General features: G+C 42.3%; 4 protein-coding genes across 7 annotated transcripts in view; 2 read left to right on the top strand and 2 right to left on the bottom strand.

Annotated features, from left to right (window-relative positions):
- The window catches only part of cyfip1 (cytoplasmic FMR1 interacting protein 1), a 40,623-nt gene extending 30,623 nt beyond the window's left edge, over window positions 1-10,000 (top strand). For both annotated transcript variants that reach the window (XM_085773690.1, XM_085773689.1), the window contains exons 24-31: window positions 4,328-4,471; window positions 4,839-4,929; window positions 6,892-7,022; window positions 7,108-7,180; window positions 7,580-7,674; window positions 7,798-8,036; window positions 8,127-8,274; window positions 9,306-10,000. In XM_085773690.1, coding sequence (XP_085629816.1) covers window positions 4,328-4,471; window positions 4,839-4,929; window positions 6,892-7,022; window positions 7,108-7,180; window positions 7,580-7,674; window positions 7,798-8,036; window positions 8,127-8,274; window positions 9,306-9,470 — 1,086 coding nt within the window. In that variant the 3' untranslated portion in view covers window positions 9,471-10,000. The remainder of the gene's footprint in view (window positions 1-4,327; window positions 4,472-4,838; window positions 4,930-6,891; window positions 7,023-7,107; window positions 7,181-7,579; window positions 7,675-7,797; window positions 8,037-8,126; window positions 8,275-9,305) is intronic.
- nipa2 (NIPA magnesium transporter 2) lies at window positions 9,921-15,179 on the bottom strand. 2 transcript variants are annotated; one of them, XM_085773700.1, is made up of 6 exons: window positions 14,950-15,179; window positions 14,062-14,292; window positions 13,553-13,609; window positions 13,029-13,119; window positions 12,774-12,934; window positions 9,921-11,113 (listed from the first exon to the last, which is right to left on the bottom strand). In XM_085773700.1, exons 2-6 carry the CDS (start codon window positions 14,198-14,200, stop codon window positions 10,455-10,457), a joined length of 1,107 nt encoding a protein of 368 aa, XP_085629826.1. In that variant the 5' UTR covers window positions 14,201-14,292; window positions 14,950-15,179; the 3' UTR covers window positions 9,921-10,454. The 2 variants fall into 2 exon arrangements, with proteins under 2 accessions (XP_085629826.1, XP_085629825.1); XM_085773699.1 differs by lacking the exon at window positions 14,950-15,179 and adding an exon at window positions 14,391-14,567.
- Window positions 15,180-17,242: 2,063 nt separating this feature from the next.
- Window positions 17,243-19,789, bottom strand: nipa1 (NIPA magnesium transporter 1). Its single transcript, XM_085773688.1, has 5 exons — window positions 19,590-19,789; window positions 19,400-19,447; window positions 19,164-19,254; window positions 18,025-18,185; window positions 17,243-17,788 (listed from the first exon to the last, which is right to left on the bottom strand). The coding sequence occupies exons 1-5, from the start codon at window positions 19,720-19,722 to the stop codon at window positions 17,280-17,282; spliced, it is 942 nt and encodes a 313-aa protein (XP_085629814.1). The 5' UTR covers window positions 19,723-19,789; the 3' UTR covers window positions 17,243-17,279.
- Window positions 19,790-22,436: 2,647 nt separating this feature from the next.
- The window catches only part of herc2 (HECT and RLD domain containing E3 ubiquitin protein ligase 2), a 51,988-nt gene continuing 51,417 nt past the window's right edge, over window positions 22,437-23,007 (top strand). For both annotated transcript variants that reach the window (XM_085773686.1, XM_085773685.1), the window contains exon 1: window positions 22,437-22,573. The gene's annotated coding sequence lies outside the window, so the exon portion shown is untranslated. The remainder of the gene's footprint in view (window positions 22,574-23,007) is intronic.

Here is a 23,007-nt window from a genome sequence, read left to right as displayed (position 1 = left end):
AAGTGCAGCAGTGGGGGGAGATGAGCGTATGCACAAACTGTCAGCAAATGACATAATGCAGGCATGTTAGTCACCTGTTACAGGAGAGATGATGAGAATCAGCATCGAGCAGTTAACCCCCCCCCACACACACACACACCCATCCCACTCATCCTGTCGGTCAGGTCACACATTTGGTTTAAGCTTTGATTTGGACATTTTTTTGAAACTTTGTGTGTTGTTTTGTTGTAGAATATAAAATCAAAGCACGACCTGAAGCTGAAATAGATGTGAGGTGGTGATAAACTAAAGGATGCTCAAAATGAAAACAGAATCACAGAAAAGCCCCAAATTAGATCATCACTGTTGAATTACTTTAGATTTACATGATATCAAATGCAGCGGGATGTATTTGATTTCCATTTTAAATATTATTGGGAACAAGGCACATTGTAAATTTTCTGTTCTGCTCACATTATTTTTGCTCATAATTCCTTTCAGACAGAGGATCTCACAGGAAGAGCAGGTTTTAAAGTCAGTTTTAAAATGTATACATTTCCGTAGCACTTGTCTGAGAGGCAGAGAGCCACGTTAAGTAGAATCATAAGTGGTTATTCAACCACAGCATGAAATGATGAGGACTCACCGGGAACACAGTGGCAGCACGTGTTGAACATATCAAATTGTAGTTGTTGCCCCAGGTGCTGGTTCAGATCCCCCTGTGCGCTCGCAGTTCAGTCATATTAGCATCCAGTCCTCTGTCTGCAGCTGCTGTGGAGGGTTTCAGTCTCAGAAATGGACCAGAGATTGGTGCGTCCTTGTGTCTGCTGCTGCCACACTAGTGGGAGTGTTGCTGGATTAGAGCAGCAGCTTCAACTCTGTGCCGACAGACGAGAGAGAGAGAGAGACAGAGAGGAAATCTCATGCAGCGGATGTTAGAAAAGGGTCATTATATGTAACAACTACATTACATAAAATTAAAAACATCATGTTGCTGCTCTGATAGTGTTTTCTGTTTCATATTTTCCTCGCTAGTTTTCATATTTTCCTCGCTAGTTTATGTTGTAGAATTGTAGAAATGTGAATCATTAATTCCCCCTTGACCAGCACTTTGGTCCATGCCATGGTATTTTGAAAATCTAGTGGTGGGTTCTTGGGTGTGGAGTGGGGGAGAGGGGGCTGATATGCTCTTCAGTGGGTCCATCTGTCCAAGTGTTTGTGTCACAACAACTGGTGGCCAGATTGTCATGAAATCTATGGCGGCTATTCTTGGTCCCCAGAGGACGGATCCTCATGCTGCCGGTGATCCCCCGGACAATGGTGGAGATATTCTCACATCTACAAAAAGAGTACTAAATCCCATGGACCGATTTCTGTGAAATGTATCCATATTTAAACACTCATTGATATTTTCCTCTAGCGCTACCCTCTGGCCAGAATAGTAAAATCTGAACACAAGATGTTAAATAATATACAAGTCAATTTCTGAGCACATCAGTGCCTCTATGGGAAATAAAAGAATTGTTATCCATGCTGGTATTGTAGCTCTTTGGCTGCCACTCAGTCACACCTCTTTGGTACCAAATGTTTCAGTCATGTTTTGCACGATTCAGTTGATAACCATGAAATTCTGTTCTGCACGTATGATCCCCAGGGAATGAACCATACTGAATTTGGGGATGGCATGATATTTTTTTTTAATGCAGCACCAACATTAGTCGGTCAGAGTTAGTTGGAATGCTCAATAAGAAGTAAAATCACTGCATCAACCATAAAGTTTAATTTCACATTTCTAAAACCCTGTTTTTGGTTTGTCAGTATTAATTTATGGAGAACGACAGGGGACACATCAATTAAATAGAGGAATTTCAAAAAGGATTTGAAAAAGCAACTTTAAAACACCATTTATAAAGAAATACATTCATTTGAATTCCCAAATGAATAACCAAATTTCAAAATTGATTTCAAAATGCATTTTGATAAACATACATAAATAAATGAATTTGCTAACTGAATTAGAAAATACAACTTATTAGTCTTTTTTAGTCTTTTTAAAGGGCAATTCTACTTTAATTTGCATTTCCATTTCCTAATTGCATTTTCCCCTCTGGTCCTCCACGCTTAGAAACTGCAATGTAAATGAGCTACAGCTGGCCGGCCCTATCTGACTGAGGAAAAGATCATAACAATGTATAGATCTATCTATCCATTTGCAGTGCAGTTAACACGGTCGCATGTTAAACCAAAACACCGTCTGGTCACGGCTTTTCACATGTCCGAAATCCTGGCAGCAGATTAACAAACAGGTGTTATTTGGATAAACTGACCGCATATGGGGAAATATGGTTGCCTTCTCGCCTGAAAAAAAGTTAAACCTTAAAGGGGACATAGTATTATGCTCATTTCTGCTTCTTGACATGGTACCTTAAAGGAATAGTAGCATTTTTTAAAGTGGGGTTGTATGATCTACAAATAGCCCCTAAGTACTTTAATTGCAGTAGAAGACTCTCTGCACTCCTCCCGTTAGCAACGCCAGCCTATAGCCCTGCCCAGAGATTTACAACATACATTGTTGTGAATGGACCCAAAGAAACGGCCTATTTTCGCGGCCTAAAAGAGGTTTTACATGAAAAAAATTACACAGTTCCATTGTTTGCTATAATATAATTTTTTCCAGCCCTTCAAAGTGCAGGAAAAACACCTAACTGCAATTAAAGTACTTAGGGGCTATTTGTAGATCATACAACCCCACTTTAAAGGGATAGTTCAACATTTTGGCAAATTGGCCCATTGCCATAATCGCTATAATCATAGCAGTAGGTTCGTTACCTTTATTTGTTGGTGTAAGCTATTTTTAGAATGGAGGAGCGGAGCGGCAGGCTGCTCAGAGCTAAGCTATGGAGGTTAAAGGAATTTCTTGGTTTCCCTCATCAAACTCATCAAATACAAAATCCCAAAACTCCAAAACGCTTTTGTGGACAAGTTGTGACCTGCACAATCACCACGCTATGAGATAATAATGGAACGTTACGAAACAGAGCCGTTTTCAAGGTAAATACAGGGTAAATACAGAGTCTGCTTGCTGAAAAACTGTCCCTGAACGCAACACGCATCAGCGGTTTTGCATGAATTTACCTCTAAAACAGCTCCGTCTCGTAACGTTCCGTTATTATCTCATAGCGTGGTGATTGTGCAGCTCACAACTTGTCCACGACAGCCTTTTGGAGTTGTTGGGTTGTGCATTTGATGAGTTTGATGAGGAAAACCAAGAAATTCCCTTAGCCTCCATAGCAGCCTGTTGCCCCGCTCCGCCGTTCTAAAAATAGCTTACACCAACAATTAAAGGTAACGAACCTACTGCTATGACTATAGCGATTATGGCAATGGGCCAATTTGCCAAAATGTTGAACTATCCCTTTAAAAAAATGCTACTATCCCTTTAATGTCTAAAAGTAATGTTAGTATGTGACTCATAAACAGTCCCACTGTGAAAATTGCAGCTGCTTGTGGCTCTGCTGGTCTCCGCTCTGTTCTCCTGCAGCTGTTGTCCCTGAATATCAGGTGTAACAGCCAATCAGAGAGCTTCTTACATCTCCGCTCAGAGCTCATTTGCATTGCAGTTTCTAGGGAACACTGCTTTTCAAAGGTTGATTTCGAAAATCCATTTTCAAATCAGATTTGAAGATGCAATTAGGAAATGGAATTGCCCTTTTAAAAGACTGATTAAAAGTTGTATTTTCTAATTTCATTTGCAAATTTATTTATTTATTTCTGTTTTTCAAAATGCATTTTAAATTGATTTAGAAATGTGGTTATTCATTTGGGAATTCAGTAGTGTATTTTCTAAATGGTTTTTTAAATGACTGTTTTAAAGTAAATTTTTCAAATCCTTTTTGAAATTCCTCTTTTTAATTGATGTGTCCCCTGTGGTCCTCCATAAAATGAGACTTGATGAGTAAGATAACACATTATTTAAGAATAAATAAAGGGCCTTTAACTGAATGTGAAAAGGGTATCTGAACACTTTCACAATTCATTATTGTACAATGAATTTCAGCCGCTGCTGGTTTTCATGTACTCTGCAGTCCACAGGGATGCTAAGAGGAGTTTGCTTTGTTTTTAATGTTGTTTAATACGGCAGACATAACCAGTTAATGTGCCCATGGATGCTAATGTGTTGAAAGCGTTCACTTTGACAGTGACTCAGCTCTGCTGTTGATGCTGTGTCGTAGAATTATTATTATTATTTTTTTATCACTCAAGTGTTCATCCTCTGAAACAATACAATGTTAATTCAAGTGCTGGAGCTCTGAGCTGAACCTTTCTCTTGTCTTTCCTCTGACTGCAGACCTTGAACCTGGCGTACAGCAGCATATTCAGCTCCTACAGGAACTTCCTGGGTCCCCCACACATCAAGGTCATGTGTAGACTGCTGGGCTACCAGGGCATCGCCGTGGTGATGGAGGAGCTACTCAAGGTCGTCAAAAGCCTGGTGAGTACAACAGCGACCACAACTGCGCATAATGTTGGAGCTGAAGCTTCGTGTCCCTACAGACGTCTGGACGTCACTATGGGGACGGCTCAGCAGAGGTCGCTTTGTTTGTTAGTTTTGAATGTAATTGATACCAAACCAACAGCAATCTGTGAATTTCTGTTGGTTTATACTGCATCAGTGTACTGATCATCATTTTAACACAAGGGGAAATTAGCTTAGTCTGATTGAGCCTTTGCTCACTGCCCACATTAGCATTATACCATTACTTTAGTTTTGTTATGGTTACTCCTGTCATGGTTCTTTTTCATTTTCATGAATTATTTGAGCATACACTGTTGCTTAATACTCTATTTTTCATATATAGCTCCAGGGCACCATAATGCAGTATGTGAAGACCCTGATGGAGGTGATGCCCAAGATCTGCAGACTTCCTCGACATGAGTACGGCTCCCCAGGTAACTGAAACTATAACCCCGACTTTGGAAAAGCTTTGGATCCTTTTTACTTATTTTACCGTCGTACAGATGATTGAATTTCACTGGAACCATAACTTGAAGAACATTACATTTTACTCTGAGTCGTTATAATTGGCTCTTAAATTATCTCTCTCACTCTCTCTGTCTCTCTGCAATAAAATGAAAATAGCTAACTCTTACTGAAATGAACTCCTGTGAAGTAAGAGACGACGTACTGGATTAGTTTAGTTCTTGTAACCGTGAAGTGTAGTGACATTCACATACGTCTCCACATGAGTCAGAGTCATCACCTTTAACTCTGTATGCAAAAAAAACACAAACGTTGTGTGTGTGAAGGACAACGCTTAAAGTGTCAGTGCCGCAGCAGACCTTGGTGTAAGTGTTCAAGCTGTACAATCAGGCAAAGAGCGCAGTGTGAAGAGGTTCACTGAACACGCAGTAAGAGCCTGTTAGTCATGTCAGGGTGTTAGAGGTGTTGGAGAGGGAGGAGGAGTCTTGAAAACAGACTAAAGCACGTTGTTTCACCACCAGGATCCACAGACCACAACAGTCTGGATTCTGTCCTGTGTGCAGAGACAGTCTGTGTCTCTCAGAGGGAGCAGAGGGCTGAATGACTGAGTTCAAGTAGATGAACAGACCCAGAGGTTACAGACTCGACGTAGACTCACTGAGCAGCAGACTAACATGTGCTCACTGATGCTGATCTGAAGCCAGACGCGCCTCCACACTCTGGCCCATCTGTGAGGTTTTCACTGCACGTAGAGTAGAGTAGAGTAGAGTAGAGTAGAGTAGAGTAGAGTAGAGTAGAGTAGAGTAGAGTAGAGTAGAGTAGAGTAGAGTAGAGTAGAGTACGGCCTGGACCATGGGTTGGGTGGTTTTCAAAGGAAAAGGATGTTTTTAGTTTTGACCAATCAGACTTTGACAGACTGGTCCAATGAGTTTGAAAGACGGTGTGTGAAAAGGACGAGCCGAGACAACCAATGTAAAATAAGATTTTAGCTGTCATCAGCCGATTTGTCTGGGGTTCTCTAAAAAGGAAAAAAAACTGAACTAAAATTCTGAACCGGTGTGTCTGACTGGTTCAGACTTTTAGCAGGTATTTGTATTGTATTTTTATCTTAGTGTTAGGCTGCAGACTAACTTTTTTTTACTATGAGCACAGTGGCCTCTAACTTCAAATTTTAGGAGCTCAAAGGAAACATTTAGGGGCGAACACTGTAAATCAACTTGCAAAGCAAATATTCACATTTCCTATTAATTCATGATCCTCACACACACATTGGCTGGACACCTGTAATGACAGATTCCAGAGTGGCCTCTTCCACATTACTCCAGTGTTAAAAGAAAAAACGATAAAAAAGGGGTTAATTTGCAAGCAGATGAAAAATTTACTTGCACTGTCTCAAATTTTAGGGGCAAAATGAAAATGCCTTTTTTTTACCAGTGCACAGGGTAGAGAACCCCAAACAAATCTCGTTGTATGCACTATACAATGACAATAAAGTATGATTCCTCTTCTTCAAAGAAAGACATTGGTATATTGGTCAGTGTTACTTTGAGGCAAATAAAATCAGTGTATACAAAACCACTGTGAGATGTGTAACATTATTTTCAGTTCATCATGAAACTGTGTCAGAAGACGTCAGCGTAGAAGTTGTTTCTTCACTGAGGCCCAGCCTGTACATGTGTTCACACTGAGATGAGATCACTTCCACTTTTGTCCTCGGATTATTTGTTAACGACCAGAGTGAATGGAGCCTGAGTGGCCACGCTTCAGAGACCTCCACATGTGTGAAAGCCCAGCTGTGCTGCCACATCAGCGGTGCAGATTGCTAGAGGGCGACGGAGACGAACCCGCTGTGACGGACGGCTGAAGGCCTGCTGCGTGGTACAAGAGCTGTAAGGTGGAAGATGAGATAATGAGGCTGTGTTTCCTCTCAGGTATCCTGGAGTTCTTCCACCACCAGCTGAAGGACATCGTCGAGTACGCCGAGCTCAAGACGGTGTGTTTCCAGAACCTGAGGGAAGTGGGCAACGCCCTCCTGTTCTGTCTGCTGAGCGAGCAGAGCCTGGTACGGATCACAACACGACAACACCAGTTCACACCTTTACTATGTTTCAGCCAGCGCTTTGACTTTTGTTGTGTCTTCCTTCCAGTCACAAGAAGAAGTCTGTGATTTGCTGCATGCTGCCCCTTTCCAAAACATCCTGCCCAGAGTCCATGTCAAAGGTAAATACAAGACGGCAAATATGGATAAGGCCTGGAAACAAACTAGAGCTGTATTTTTTTTCATTATTTTTTATTATTATTATTATTATTATTATTATTATTATTATTATTATTATTATTCATGATGTCATTATTATTATTGTCTTGGTCATTTTGACTATTTTGCACCTCTTGTCTAACTCTGTATAGCATGTGCTGTCTGATGGGTCGGGTTGGGGGTTTGTCATTTTATTGTCTCTGTGTTTAGAAACAATAAAATGTGATTAAAAAAAAAAAAAAAAGACAGCAAATACAGAGGAAACATCTCTGGTGTGTTCAGTTCAGTTCTATACATAAAAATACAGGATACTATCCCAGGATCTGCCTGTTGCTGATGCTTCTCCTGTCCTCTCTGTGCAGAGGGTGAACGTCTGGATGCAAAGATGAAACGCTTAGAAGCCAAATACACAGCTCTGCATATGGTTCCACTGATCGAGCGCCTCGGCACCCCGCAGGTAACTCACAGCTGGAAGAGGCAGGATGTTGTGTTCACTGTCTGGGGGAAGCTCATGTATTGACTGTAACATCCCCGCGTGTGTCGTCGTGACGTGAAACCTCCTTCTTCACCTCTCTTCCAGCAAATAGCCATTGCTCGAGAGGGCGACCTTCTGACCAAAGAGAGGCTGTGCTGCGGCCTGTCCATGTTTGAGGTCATCCTCACGCGCGTGCGAGGCTTCCTGGAAGACCCCATCTGGCGCGGGCCGCTGCCCAGCAACGGCGTGATGCACGTGGACGAGTGCGTGGAGTTCCACCGCCTCTGGAGCGCCATGCAGTTCGTGTACTGCATCCCCGTGGGAGCGCACGAGTTCACAGTGGAGTGAGTGCAGCAGAACACAACGCCACTCAACGCCCTCGCCCTCCACAAAGCATCTTTACTAACACCACACGTGTGTTGTGTTTTTCCCAGGCAGTGCTTCGGAGACGGCCTCCACTGGGCCGGCTGCATGATCATCGCCCTGCTGGGACAGCAGAGACGCTTCGACATCCTCGACTTCAGCTACCACCTCCTCAAGGTGCAGAAACACGACGGCAAGGACGAGGTCATCAAGAGCGTGGTAAGTGAGAGAGATAAAGGGGTTGGAAAAGTGTTAGTTCATCACATGACAGGTACGACATGCACCTGCAGGCTGGTACTTGTCAGTAACCTCTTTTTACTTTGGCAAAATTGGAGACAGCAGGTTAAAGCTTTTCCTTTCAGCCCAACCATGTGACTGGGATTTATTTGTGGAGTGAATGATTGTCAGAGAAGAACCAGTGGGTTTTCTTTTATTGTGCAGCTGACGAAGTGTCCTTGCTGTGCACAAGCAGCTCTGTGCTTTTTGCGACATAAATGTTTAACTACTTTAATGTGTCGCTGAATATGGAGTATGTTGACAGGACTTGCTGTGAAAAACAGCCATCAGCTGAATATGAAGTGCTTTAAAGGTCCTTTAAAAGAAACATTTTGAATGTGCTGTTTGACCTGGAGATAGTCAGGCTCTCTCTATAGTTTTTCAGTTAAAGGGATAGTTCAATATTTTGGCAAACTGGCCCATTGTCATAATCCCTATTGTTTTAGAAGTAGGTTTGTTACCTTTATTTATTGGTGCAAGCTATTTTTAGAATGGCGGAGCAGAGCCGTGAGCTGCTCAGAGCTACGCTACAGAGGCTAATGGGATTTCTTGGTTTTCCTCATCAAACTCATCAAATACACAATCCAACAACTCAAACGCTCTCGTGGACAAGTAGTGACCTGCACATTCACCACGCTATGAGATAATAATGGAACGTTACGAGATGGAGTTGTTTTCGAGGCAAATGCAGAGACTGCTTGCCGAAAAACTGCCCCCGATGGGAACACGCATCAGCAGTTTTGCATGAATTTACCTGTCTCGTAACGTTCTGTTATTATCTCATAGCGTGGTGAATGTGCAGGTTGCTTTGTATTAAACATATATCAATCCTTTAAGCTAACTCTAATATATTTTTACAAAGAATTAAAACATCCCTTTATGGCCTAAGTCAAAACTTTTTTCAAAACTGATGACACATACAAATCACTACAGAAAGACTATTAACTGTGTGCTTTTTTCCCTTCTTCCTTTAGGGACTGAAGAAAATGGTGGACAGAATCCGCAAGTTCCAGGTTCTCAACAACGAGATATTTGCCATCCTGAACAAGTACATGAAGTCTGGAGACGGGGAGAACATGCCGGTGGAACACGTCCGATGCTTCCAACCACCAATCCACCAGTCGCTGGCCAGCAGCTGAGGTGCTGCTGCTGCCGCCGCGGCTGATACTCTGGACCAGCATGAAGTTCCAAACACTGTCACCATTACCAGACCATCTAGATTTATTCCTCCTTATTTAAGGTCTTCAGCAACAAAGGACCATTAAATGTTAGGAAGTTGGGCCACATTTTTTTTTTTGTCAGAATTATTTTTTGTATTCACTTGTGCCTTATCAAATAATGATAGATATTGCCCCTTTTATGGATGAACTACTCTTTGTTTTATACTCGCAGAAAGCTATAGATCAGGGAAGGGAAATTAGTTTTATCAGGTAAATATTTAAGGGTTTGCCGTGGTGGATTATTAAGGGTGAGCAGTAACCTGTTTTAAGTGTGTGGAGGGAGGGAGGGGTGAAAGTAAATTTGTATTTTCTATACTTTTGAACATGCATGCTAAACAGTTTAAAAGGAAATTGAAAAGTAACCCATACTCATGTTAAGCATTTATTCATTGTGCCTTGTGTTTCAAATGTTTTAATCATTTTAATTCAATAAATATGTAACAAATCTGTTGGTTGGTCTCGAGAGCTTTTCATGTAAACACTACAAAAAAAAAGTTCAGTGACTCCCACCAAAAACTGTTGTTACCTTCAAGTATCACGAAAACTCAAATCATAGTGAATGTCCCCTCAGCTGTGGCCATTGTCAGCAGGACCTCAGATAGAAGATATATTAAAACTTTCTGATTTATAGAAAGTAAGTCATTACATGAATATGCATGTACATATAACAAAACATTTCATAAAAAACTCATATTTACAGCGCTACAGAGGAATGGAAATAAAGTTTTAACTGTAACTGAATATGAGCAGCTCATATTCTGAGAAAAGTAAGGCAAATTAAAGCATTAAATACAATCCACTGGTCTGTCCAAGTCACGTCTCCCCTTACAGCTGATTGTCTCATTGTTCTCATACAACACTACAACGCCATGGTTGGTCAGTCAGTAGGAAAGAGAGCGTTCCTTAATGATCCAATGAGGAAGTCATGGCCCCGTTCCTTCTGGAGATGCTGTCAAAAGGCAAGCCCATTTCTCTGTCCTCCATGTCCTCGGTGGACTCGTTGTGTAGCAGTTCGTACGTGCTGTGGGAGGCCATGCCGTTGGCCGCGGGAAAGGCCCGCTCTTCCTTCCTTATGGACACGGCGAGGGCGGCCAGGCTGACGCTGATGTCCTTGAAGGCGTGGAGCAGGAAGATGCCCACAATGATTGTGAGGAAGCCACTGAGGGTGCCGATCACGTCGTCGGGGCCCATGTTCTCCCACTCTCTGAAGAGGATGGCGGAGCAGGTGAGCACGGACGTGGTGAAGAACACGTAGTAGATGGGCGTCACCAGGGAGGTGTTGAATATGTCCAGGGCCTTGTTCAGGTAGTTGATCTGTGTGCTCACACAGGCCACCAGGCCCAGCAGCAGGAGCCACGCCAGCGGGTTGCTCACCACATTCTTCCCGGCGATCGCTTCCTTTATGGCGATGCCAAGTCCTTTGACGCAGGACACGGACAGCGCCCCGATTACCGAGCAGATGGTGATGTACACGAGTATGTTGGTCTGACCGTGACGGGGACCCACCACGAATATGAAGATGATGGCCACGATGATGACCAGAGTGGCAAACAATAAAAACCCTGGGGGGAAAAAAGGGGAGGAAAGAAGTTGAGTTGGATTTAACATGAATTAAAATAAAAACATAGACAAAGTGGTCATTAGTCTTCAGACTGTTTCACCTCAGAAAATTAAATACAGGTTCTATTTGTTCATATACTTTGCTTCAGAGTTTTTTTTTTTTTAAAAGGGACTACGAGGAATTTTGTAAAGCTAAGTGTTTTCACACTACATTTCCCATGAGCCTCCACGCGCACACGGTGAATTCTTGGACCGGCGCAAGACGGACGAAAGCGAAAGCATTTGCCAAGAATGTTTTCATTCATCATAACGAAAGTCGGAGGTTCGAAGACAATCAGATACCGTCGTAGTTCCAACCATAAACGAGGCAAACTAGCGATCCGGCGGCGTTATTCCCACGACCGGGCAGTGTCCAGGAAACTGAAACTAGGAATGCTGGGCGAGTGAACCACTAAATAATAACATCAAAATGATTATAAAGACAAAACAAAATATTTATTGAAAATCCCATTAACAAGTGTGGGTTACGTAGATTCATCCACATTAATATGAGACTCTTTTATGACCAAAAGCAAACTTCTCAGAGTCTCTTTAACTTTTAATTTATTAATTTCTCAACTTTTCTATGTGCAAACAACCTGTAAAAAAACACATAACATGTAAACTTAACCAATAAACACCTATAACAGGGGGCTCTTCTCTCTTTGTTATACTACTTTTCTATCTGACTTCATATCAGTTGAGACCTTGACTCTTCCTTTAACTTCAACTATGCCGTCCATTTAGCCCAGCCTTTTGGGTGGGTCACTGCTTTAGCCCTCGGGAAAAGAGTCACTTCCTCCATTAAGTGTATTTCCTCTACAATGCCCAGCCACTGGTCTGACTTTCCAGATTTCTGTCAGCTTCTTCTGACGGCCTTTTTACATCAAAGTGTCAACATTTTCAAGAGGTGAATGTCCTTGATTTAAACCATGTCACCAAGTATCAATCAATCTGGGGTCTTTGGGAATCCTATAATCTCCTGTCTTGTCCTCCACATTTAGCATAATAATAATAATCCCGTCCCAGAGTGGTTGTCATTTTGTACATGTCCAATAAAAATGCAAGTGATTGTCATTCATGCACGTTATAAATAAAAATCTCTCCATCTTTTAGAGCTAGTGGAGAATTGTTGTCACTTTCTTCAATGTTCAATTACTCTTTGCATTTCAACCAATGAGTTCAGACCATTTTGCTGATATAACAATTCGGAAACCATTTAAATTAAATTATTAATTACATCATTGTTTAATAATATTAAGTCTGAATCAGAGTGAATAAGCTTGTCGATGTCATTGGTGCTCGAGATGTGACTCATACTTTAACCCTACATGTCTACATGTCTCCTGATCTGATATCACACTTGAAAAGAATAAGACAGAGGCAGAGTTAACGATAACACACAACAACAGAACAGCAGGAAGTGCGGGTGCAGGAATATGTCCACCATGACTTGTGGAAAAAGAAGAAAATAAACAAACAAAACACACAGCAGATCTTTTAGATATTTTGCAGCTGATGCGAGTCATCAGGGCGAGGCCCTGACTTTTTAAGACTCTTCTGTTTTCTGCTTTGGTTTTTCAACTAAACTTCTGATATTGTGACCATTGCGTAGTTGTGTACCTGGGTCGACCAGCTTCCTGGACATGTGCTCGAGGCTGCTGATCTCTTCTTCCTGTGGTGCATGAATGACCATTGTTGTTGAGCCCAGGATGCTGAGCATGCAGCCGAGCTTCCCGTGCAGGTTGAGCCGCTCCGTCAGGAAGTACGACGACAGCACCGCACTGAAACATGACATTTACCATCAGAGACAAAACTCCAACAGAGTCAACGTGGACAAGGTTCAACTGTGCTATTCATGCGGTGAGTCGACCGTACCTCACAAGCACACTGAGGGCTCCTAGAGGGGTGACCAGCGTCGCAGGAGCAAAGGCGTATGCTGCAAAGTTGGCTGCCTCACCTGCCCCCACTGCAAAGGATCAAGACACAACAAGTTAACTTGATAAAACGCTGTAATGAGAGCAGACACTGACGTTCTGTCCGAGGTTGACGGCAAATGCAAATACAAAGATAGTTTGCATGTCAGAATCAGCACTGGTTTGGTCCTGCAGTGACATGACAGTCTAGACTCAACCTGGGTTAGTAGTGGTTAAAAATGTTGTTTTAAACTTCAGGGTGAGGTGTAATAATTTAAACAGCATGCCAGTGACATTTCTATGAATAGTGATGGTCCACTCCTTCTCTGAAAGAGTCATTCACAAAGGTGTGAGTGAACAAACATGACATGCAACCCTGGAAGATGGAAAAACACATTCTGAACCAACTTAAATCCAGGTTTAACACACTTGAACCAGACCAATGCTAAATAGACTTGTATGTGGTTACATTTAGTCATCACTTACTTGATAATAAACCAGCCCACCATAGCCATTCCTTTAGATATGCATGACCACCTTGGCCTGAAGCAGAAAACAAAACAAATACTTCAGAACATGTGCTTTCATTCATCACTAGCAGGTGGGCAAGTCCTGAATCATCTCACCCTGACTGCACATCAGGCTTTTCGGTTAGATCTGAGCTAAGGCCAGGGTCAAGTGAAATCATAAAGTTAATGATTACTAGGTCTTAAGAGAGTCCTCTTGACTCACACACTTATAAAATCTCACACACACACACACACACACACACACACACACACACAAACACACCCAACACAGGGTGTTGCTGAAAGGCAGCGCTTCATCAGGTATGTAAATTTGGCAGCCCCCACTGGTTTGACTTCTAAGACGTCTTTCTTTCTTACACAATACACCAGGGAGTGTCACAACTTAACAGACAGAGTTGGTCAACTTGTTCCTTGTTGTTTGCTCGGCTGTGATGTGCATTAGTTTCCCAGTAAAAGGGTCCGTACCTGCCCGCATAGACCCCTTCCTCGCAAGCCTCAGGAGCCCTTTCTTCTTGAGGATGAAACTGCCTCCGATGAAGATGCTGGAGCTGATGGCCAAGCCCAGACCGATGTAGAAATCATACTTCCCCCTGTCCTGACCCATAGTAAGGCTGGATGTGTTGCGCTGGTCTGTCACATTTACGACCAAACAGTGTAGATGCTGACCGAGAGTACAGTTCTGGCCAGCCCAGACACCTGAGAGCACAACAAGGACACACAGAGAGAGAGGGAGAGGGAGAGAGTTACAAAGTGAGGACATCAACACCAGCATCACTGCAGCAGTCTACACCTACCGTCTCCACAGGCGACACTACACACAGGGAAACCTTCATTTAACGGGTCGGTCGGCTCCATCACAGTAACCGCACATCTACATTAAGGGACTGACTGTGTGTCACATTAGGCTGGTCCCTACAATCACACAGGAGCGACTGCTGAGGAGCGACCGGTCTGGGTGTTGAGCAAATAGGCTGCTATGTAAATAATGTGGTTGCCAAACACAGGCATTCAGGAAGTAGCAGAGTTAAATCCTCCTCACCTGCAGGCTGCTCGCCGAGCTAGCCTCGACACACCGACTCCCAGGCTCGGTGAGAGACACACCGGGCACTACTTCGACAACAACGGGGTAAAACGGCCCCGCTGACACACACCGAGCCCACTGTGTTGCACCGTGTTTATCGCTAGCGTGAGAGCTGCCACCTCCCTCCCCGTTAGCCACGTTAGCTTCCGTCGGCGAGGCGAGCTAACTAGCTAGCTAGCTGCCTCTCTCTCGGTGAGTCAGTTCTCCAGGACCGAGCGGAGAGACGGGGGTCGGTCCCGGTGTGAGGAGAGACACAGTGAAGAGTTAAATACCTGTCAAACGGCGGCTGGTGGTGGAGACCCCTCCACACCCCTCCGACGAGGAGACGGTGCAGCAGCGAGAGGTTGGCTAACAGCTAGCCTGGTGGTGCCCCTGCTCCGTGGCTAACCATCGCACACTGGTCTTCACTCTCACTCGCTCTGCCCCCGACCGACACTCAGCCTGACGACTGCCGCACTGCGAGCCGCTTCCGCTTCTCCCCGCCGGGCTGCGGTCACTGAGCCGGGAGCTGCCCTCCGCAGGCTGAAGTCCGGAACCACAGGGCTGCACCCTCCAGGCAAAGTCGACCGCTGATTGCTCTAATCGCCCCACTTTTTATTGCAGTCACACCAATCACACAAAACTCAAGAAGCCTAGTATAATTTTTGAACCTTTTATTTTAATTATACTAGTAATAACAGGGACTATATGGCAACCAGAACCAACCAAAATGTGGCTGGACGAGTTTTCTAACCTAACAGAAGATAGTTTATTATATTTATAAAGTTTATTTCAGATAAAGTTTTATGACAGGAAAAAACGAGTGGAAAAAACTGCAGATTCCAGTTCATCCTTTATCAATGGCCAGCCTATGGAAAATTACACAGAACTGAAAGGATCATCATCAAATAAGCATTTGTTTGATAAAATATTAATAACTAGGTATAATTAATTAAATGTTTTTCAAGCCACTTATCAAACATTCTCAGATTTCAGCTTTTGCAATATGAAGATTTTCTTGTTTTCCTCTGTAATAGTAATGAAACATACTTGTGGGCTGTTAGGCTCTGGATAATTACAGTGGACATTCACTTTAACAGAGAAAATGATCTATTATACAAAACAATTGTGCATAATTAAAAAAACAAACTTGCAAGAATATGGCTACATTCAGAACAGAATATGTGTAGTATAGCACATAAAATACAAAAAAAGACATTTAATCCAACATAATTTGTGTTCTATTCTTACAGAGGACAGTTTATTATATTTTTTTATATTTATATTTTGAAAAGAAATTAAGATTCCATTTTATCCATGGCCAGCCTATGGATAATTACATAGAACTGAAATGATTAATTAATCATCAGAAAATGAATGGCTACCTAATATATTTTTTTATTAATACATTTATTTTTCAGTCAAAGTATCAAACACTCTCAGATCTCAGTTTTGGCAATACGAAGATTTTCTTGTTTTCCTCTGAGACAACCTAAATGAAACACAGCAGTTAAGAGCTGACAGGCTCTGACCATAGGCTCTGACAGATTACAGTGGACATTCACTTTACAAACAAAATGATCAGTTGGGCAAATAACTCAAAAAAGTTGTAGACTTCATCGCCAACATCTTGAGAATAGTGGGAAAGGTAGGCCTATTTGTGTTTGTTTCTCACTCCAGAAACCCAGCACTGCACTAAAGATTCATGGTGATCACTGTATAAGAATGGAAACAGCTGAGACCTTTTAATTGTTGCTGGTTGTAACTAGTTTGATTTTGTTTTCTTCTTATGAACTCAAGCAAATCAACCAAATACTTCTTGAAGACAGCAACCGTAGAGCTTGTAGGACAGTGATTTGCTGGTGAACTCATGCTTGTCAACACCAGCACCGCACTTTCAGGTTTAGGTTGCACTCACTTACAACAGGAGAGAGTAAATATTCCTACGATGTAAATAAATCATTCATAATCCAAACAATGAGTGAATCAATTATTGCATTTCATATCACCACAAAATAATGAGTGACCATGGAGCAATTGTTTCTTTTTGGTACGTCAGCCTTACAAATTCATCCGTTAGACAAAACCACCCCGCCACTGTTGATACTTGTTTCCTATAGTAACTCCTTCACTAAACAGGCTGCTGCTGAAATTACACTGAATAATTCACAGGCACACTGAATAAGTCAAAGTGCAGGTGATTCTACACTGGGACAGTCTGGCCTGGGGAGAAAGGGAGAACATTTAAAAAACCTTTTAGAGACTTGAGTTGAAAACTCCAGATGAAAGTAACAGGGTTATATTGTGTAACTGTGAAAGTCTCTATCCAAGCATTTGGCGAACACTCATTTAACGGTCCCTGGGCGTGTTTGACTTCACCTTTAAAAGGTCACAACAATGACATATTTCATTAGATAAGCTGCATTCAAAGGAATGATATTAAAGCTGGAATGATGTTTTATAGACAGTCCACAGTTTGTGTGTTTTGTAGGCTATACAAATACTGAGTGGAGATTCAAGTACAATGTTAAGCAACATTAGTTGTAAACACATTGGTCATTGGAATGTTAGTAAAAATGTAATTTGGCACAAACTTTATGTTAATATACAAAAAAAAAGCCAATCAGTCTGTCTTTTCCCGTGCCTCCTTCTTCTTCCAGGTTATCAAAGCCTCGTGGGAAATGCGCAGTAAAATGACTCCGACACACACTGTTGTTAAACCACAAAGCATGGCAAGGGTGTCGGTCAACGTTAGTGCAGTCCACTCTTTGAAGAGAAGGGCAGAGGCGAAAATCACAGTGGATGTGAACATCACATAGTATATGGCTTCAAACATGTTGGAGCTGAAACACTCCAGGGCCTTATTGATGAAGAAGAACTGGATCAGGATGCTGACGGCCAGCGTCCCCAGTAAGACCAGGAAGAGAGCCAGAGCTCTGCTGCTGGCCGGGCCCTCACCAAACACGTCCTGGGCGGCCAGGCCCAGTCCTTTGCTGCTGGGAACAGTGAAGCTTCCCAGAAGGGAGCATATGGAGACGTAGACCATGATGTTTGATTTACCATGAGCTGGAGCGATCCACACGATTAGAGTGATGAGAAGCAGGACCACAAGGAGGGCGTACATCACAAACACTGCAGGATGACAAAGTAGATTTTAGTCGTCTTTGAAAATACATGTTGTTGCCCGGAAAAAGTAGTTAAACTAAAACGAACTGAATAATGATTAGACTGCACATTGATTAATTGGCACGCTTTACTGGGCTGCATTCATTTGTAAGCTTCATCTTTAATGACACCGGAGGACACAATTATCATTTTCTAAGTAAATTATAGGTGAAAAACAAACAAGAGTTGGATTTAAATGTCACCTGGGTCCAACAGCCTCTCCTCCAGCTCCAGTCTCGACGTTACAGCCTCTGATTTAGGAGCATGAATGATGAGCACCACAGAGCCACAGCAGCACAACACACAGCCCAGCTTCCCCAGGATGTTTAGATGCTCCTGCAGGATCCAAGAAGCCAGCACAGCTCTGCACCACACAAACACACAGCATCTTATTATAGTCAGGAAAAACAACATAGAAACCAATAATAATCACAGCAAACGGCTATCTTGACTTTGCACTTATTAGCTGCGCTTGGATTACAATAATGGTGACAAAATGATTTACACAACCTGAAATAGTTTTCTGAAGTTTCTAATATAATAAATTTAAAGGGATAGTTCAACATTTTTAACTATGTTCGCCGTTCTAAAAATAGCTTGCACCAACAATTAAAGGTAACAAACCTACTACTATAGGGATTATGGCAATGGACCAATTTGCCAAAATGTTTAATGTTGAATGAATGTTGAATCATTTTTAACACCAGGTAGACTGCAATTTTATACTAATTAATTAATGTCAGAAAATAAATGTTAAAAAATAAATAAAAGTTTGAATTTAACTTGAAACAGTTAACAAGGTCAATACTTGCTTGCACAAATGCTAATACTGATTACAGCTTCAAATTGTGCAGGTTTGATGCTTCTCTTTTGAACTTTTGAAATTTGAACTAGGCCCCTGGAAATTAAACATTTTCTCTGTATTCTGACATTCTAAAAACAAAATGATGAATTGATAATGTAATCAACACACTTAGTGATGATGGAAAACAATCCTACATTGCAGCTTTACATGACTTTACACAGCCTGAGGTATCAGTCCTGCCCAGCCACAGACTCTGGGATGGACAAATCTCACATGCAGGCGCTCCCTGTTTGTCTGTCTTTCACTTCCCCACCATAACTGGAGCTGTTATTATGCACTTAAGTGAACTTTGGAAGCTCTGTGTAGGTACGGCCTCAGCTCATGTGGCTCATGTGACTGAAACAGTGAGTGTAGCCACAGTGTGTCTACGCACTGTCTCTAATTTGGCCAAATATCATCACAATACCAAGCTAAAAAAAAAAAAAGAAAAGAAAAAGGGGAACAGTAAGAATCCATGTCTTTGTTGGACATACTCACCCAAACAACACCCCAAGGGCTCCCAGAGGAGTGACTATCACAGCAGGGGCCATGTTGTAGGCCAGGAAGTTCCCAATTTGACCAATAATCACTATAAATTGACAAAATGGTCAGTGTCAGAGCATTTATATATACATAAACTTCCATGGCAAACAACAGTAAAGTAGAGGACACAGCACTAGACTCAGGGCAGGGTTGTGTAGATACTCAGAGTCGATAGATGGCGCTGTACTCACTGGACACGGTGCCGCTCCACCACACCACATCCCTGAGGTACGAGCCTCCTGGAGGAAACAGGGAGGGAAGAGTTCAGTCTGTGTGACCTATGAAACTTCACTCTACACAGTTATATCATTGTTATGGTTTTATCGTCTCTGTAGAAATGTCATATTGGCTTGTTTTCCCTTCTGTTTCAGTTCAGTCTACCTCTGTCCCGAGAGCGTAATATCCCCTTTTTCTGGAGCACAAATGTCGACCCATTGATGAAACTTGATATTACAGCTATTAATACTCCTGCAACTGGAGGCGAAACACCACTTGGTTCCGAGTCAAGAGCCATTACTGTGGCTGTTAGTCATGAGGTTTGCCTTGACTGCGGAAGAGAGACTGAACGGCCACTGTTTCCTTTAGTAGGTTGAGATGACAGATGCGCATGCGCAGTCCCTCCAGCACCCGGCTGCAAAGTCCCACCCATAATCCTATAGTCTGTTGTGAGATGACAGGCACGTTGTTCTACTTCTGATAAATCTGAAATTGTACACTAACATAACATCACTTATCATACACCTATCTTATATTTCACTCTGGTAGTGGAGGCTGTGTCATTGAACTTGTTCAGGTTGTGATGCTCCTATAAAGAGTAGGCTTGAACTTATCAGGTAGTAAAACTGTAATGGACTCTGTACCCATCATGATACCCATGCTGCGGCCATTAGAAAGAAAATAGGCCTACATAACATGCACATTGCAAAGATGTAGCCTACATTCAGCATCCACTTCTAAAACACATAAATGATGAAATCAAATTTTCTTTAAAAAAAAAAACATAGTCTAAAACCTACCTTACACACCCATCTCCCACACATCTATATCAAATGTAATTGCCATTGATAAAAATACATCTCCCTCTAACACCTCATGTTAATTTACAACATGGTTGCCCCTGAAACTATGAGAATGGTGTCCGTCCCCTGGGGAAACACCTAGTAGCAGGCAAAGACCGGTGAGTATTTCATACACTTCATAACCTTGTTCCATGCATTACCACACACTCATGGCACAACATAATACAACATACATACAACTAAAACACATGTAGCTGAACATCTCCTCTCATATCCCTCTCTCCCAGGTGGAGCTGAGCGGCCACCTTCCAGAAGAAAACAATTATATAAAAAGACAATAGATCTGGAAAAGATATTCAACAAATACTGTAGAACAGTTAAAAGTTAAAGTTCAATCGTACAAAATGTGCAAATATGCAATCTGCAAGTGCTTTTACTTCCACTTAAATGCATCATGTGCTGTTATTATAGTGCATTGATAAGTTAATAGTCAAACGTGCATAAAATCAATAGGCCTAGTGCTTTATTTACAAAGACCAACACAATATCAAGGTAACAAAGTGCTCTTCATTAGCTACAGCTGAAAAATGAGCCACAATGATTGAGTAAAACTGTAATCAGGTCAAGCCTTCAGTGAGAACTGAACTGAGAAATGACTCCACAAAGCTCAGCAGAGGGTGATGTTACAAATGAGCCTTCTGAGAGTAAATTAACATTTTCTTGGTTTTTATTGACAATGTGGACAGGTTTGTGGTTCATACACCAAAACTGTCAGATAGTCCAGCTCCATTCTCAACCAGACTCACCAAAAACAACCATCAGAAAATTCAAGGATACAGTTTCATCTAAAGGGACTGTGCGTAATAGGCAACTTATTCAGTTTATCTGAGTAGTTAGTTTGTATTTGTCCGTTATTGTTTGAATACTCTGCCACAAACACTGCGTCCTTGTTTGGTCACTGAAGTGGCCATATACCTTCTGCCTGAGAACAAGATGTTCCTACTCTGTATTATGCTGCAGAATCACTGTCTGGCTCTCAACAACATTTTAGACTTTTAGCAATGAGCAGATAACCAGGTTTTTTTTTTTTTTTTGGTTGGGGCGCCTTGTTTGTGACAGTCACATCATTCATGCACCTGCTTATTTACTTATTTACTAACTGCCTCTGTATAATGCTGTAACATTATTGCATACTGCAGCATTTTCTAAATGTCCACTGTGTGCACCCTGGGGCCAGTGACTTACAAACCGGTTATTCTTGTTTCACTCTGGTCTGTATGCAGGTAGTCTATTAGCATAACAGTAACTTTGCCAGAGTTGTCTGTCTGGGGGAGGGGGCCGATGATATCTATGCATTACATCAAATCTTGTGTATTATTTCCCTTTGCTGCAAATCTCAGAGGCTTGTTTGGTCTGGAACTTCCTTTGTCTGATAAGGAATTATCATAACAATCCCTGTACATTTATCCTAAACAGTGAAATGTAAAAGGACCACATTGACACAATATCAGTCATCGTGTTAGGCCTACCTAGTGTAAAACTGGAGGCACCTACATAATGGATAAAGCTTCTTAGTAAATGTTATACTTACAGCTGGAACATCTTTGTGCAAATGAAAATATATTTCCCATCTGATTTGTGGAGATTACACTGCATAATTACCACAGCTAAACAGTTATGTGGAAAGTTAGACAAGCTTTCAAAGATACCATTTTTAAGGCTTTTCTGCCATTTTATATATTTAGTTCAAACAAGATCACCATTTGAAAGTTAGTGGTACAAAAAATATGAAATGTTTTCATATATAATTGAATATTTAATCATAAAATGTGGAATATATGGGCGATTCCACCAAAAGAGTGCCATTTCTGTCCCAAGCATATTAAATGTATAAAAACGTGTAATAATATAATATAAATTCCATTTAAATGTAAAAAATAAGTAGTTGTAATAAATAAATAAATCAAAAATCGCTTTGAACACCGTTTTCTTGAGACACAGCGCCCTCTAGTTGCTCCACTGGAGGTGGAGGCTCGTCTTCTTTCCAGGCCAACCCCGCCCCTCCTATGTCCCGCCTTCCACCCAGAAGGAGCACGCGTTTTATGACCCCGTCCAGCACGAATGGGCGGAGAAGCCCCCGTGACCGGTGGACCACTGCGCAGTGGGAAACCCCGCCTCGGCCGCGGCGCACAGACCGAGCGCGCTGAATCGCCCAGTTACAACTACGTAATTTGTTTCCATGCCTCGTGCCCCAGTCCGCGAGCTGTCAATCACATCCATTATGAACGTCTTGTTAATGCAGCAAAGCAGCTGAGGGGACGAGAATAGCTTGAGAAGAGACCGCAGGTAATTTTGTTGTCTGACTGGACATTTCTCCACACAACACCGACACCGGCTCCTCCGGCCCGGTGTGCTGTCAGCTCCGCCCGTCCGCCGGTGGCTGGATGACGGGAGCTGCTTCAGCTGCTGCCGCTGTGTTGGTGTTAGCTGTAGCAGGCTGCGGCTAGGCAGCAGTTAGCCCTAGCCTCCGAGCTAACGTGAACGTTACCTAGCTGTAGGTGTTGTTGCATTATGAGGGCAACGATGCTGTGTCAGTGTGTGTTGTTATCCGCCGGTGATGCGTGTTGCTGTGCGTGATAACCAGGGTACAACCGCGGTGTAAAAGGTTAACGGAGGCTGTGCCCTTGCTAGCTTTAAATGCTACGATATTCTCGTTTATATCCCAACGTCTAACGTTACAGGTCTGGATACATGTCTGGCCTCAAACCCGATCGTAAATT

The sequence above is a fragment of the Trachurus japonicus genome, chromosome 4 (assembly GCF_045865225.1).
Source record: "Trachurus japonicus isolate A0001 chromosome 4, Traja_1.0".
NCBI classification, from domain to species: Eukaryota; Metazoa; Chordata; class Actinopteri; order Carangiformes; family Carangidae; genus Trachurus; species Trachurus japonicus.
Note: the sequence above shows the minus strand (reverse complement) of the source record. Positions and strands in the feature narration are given on the sequence as shown.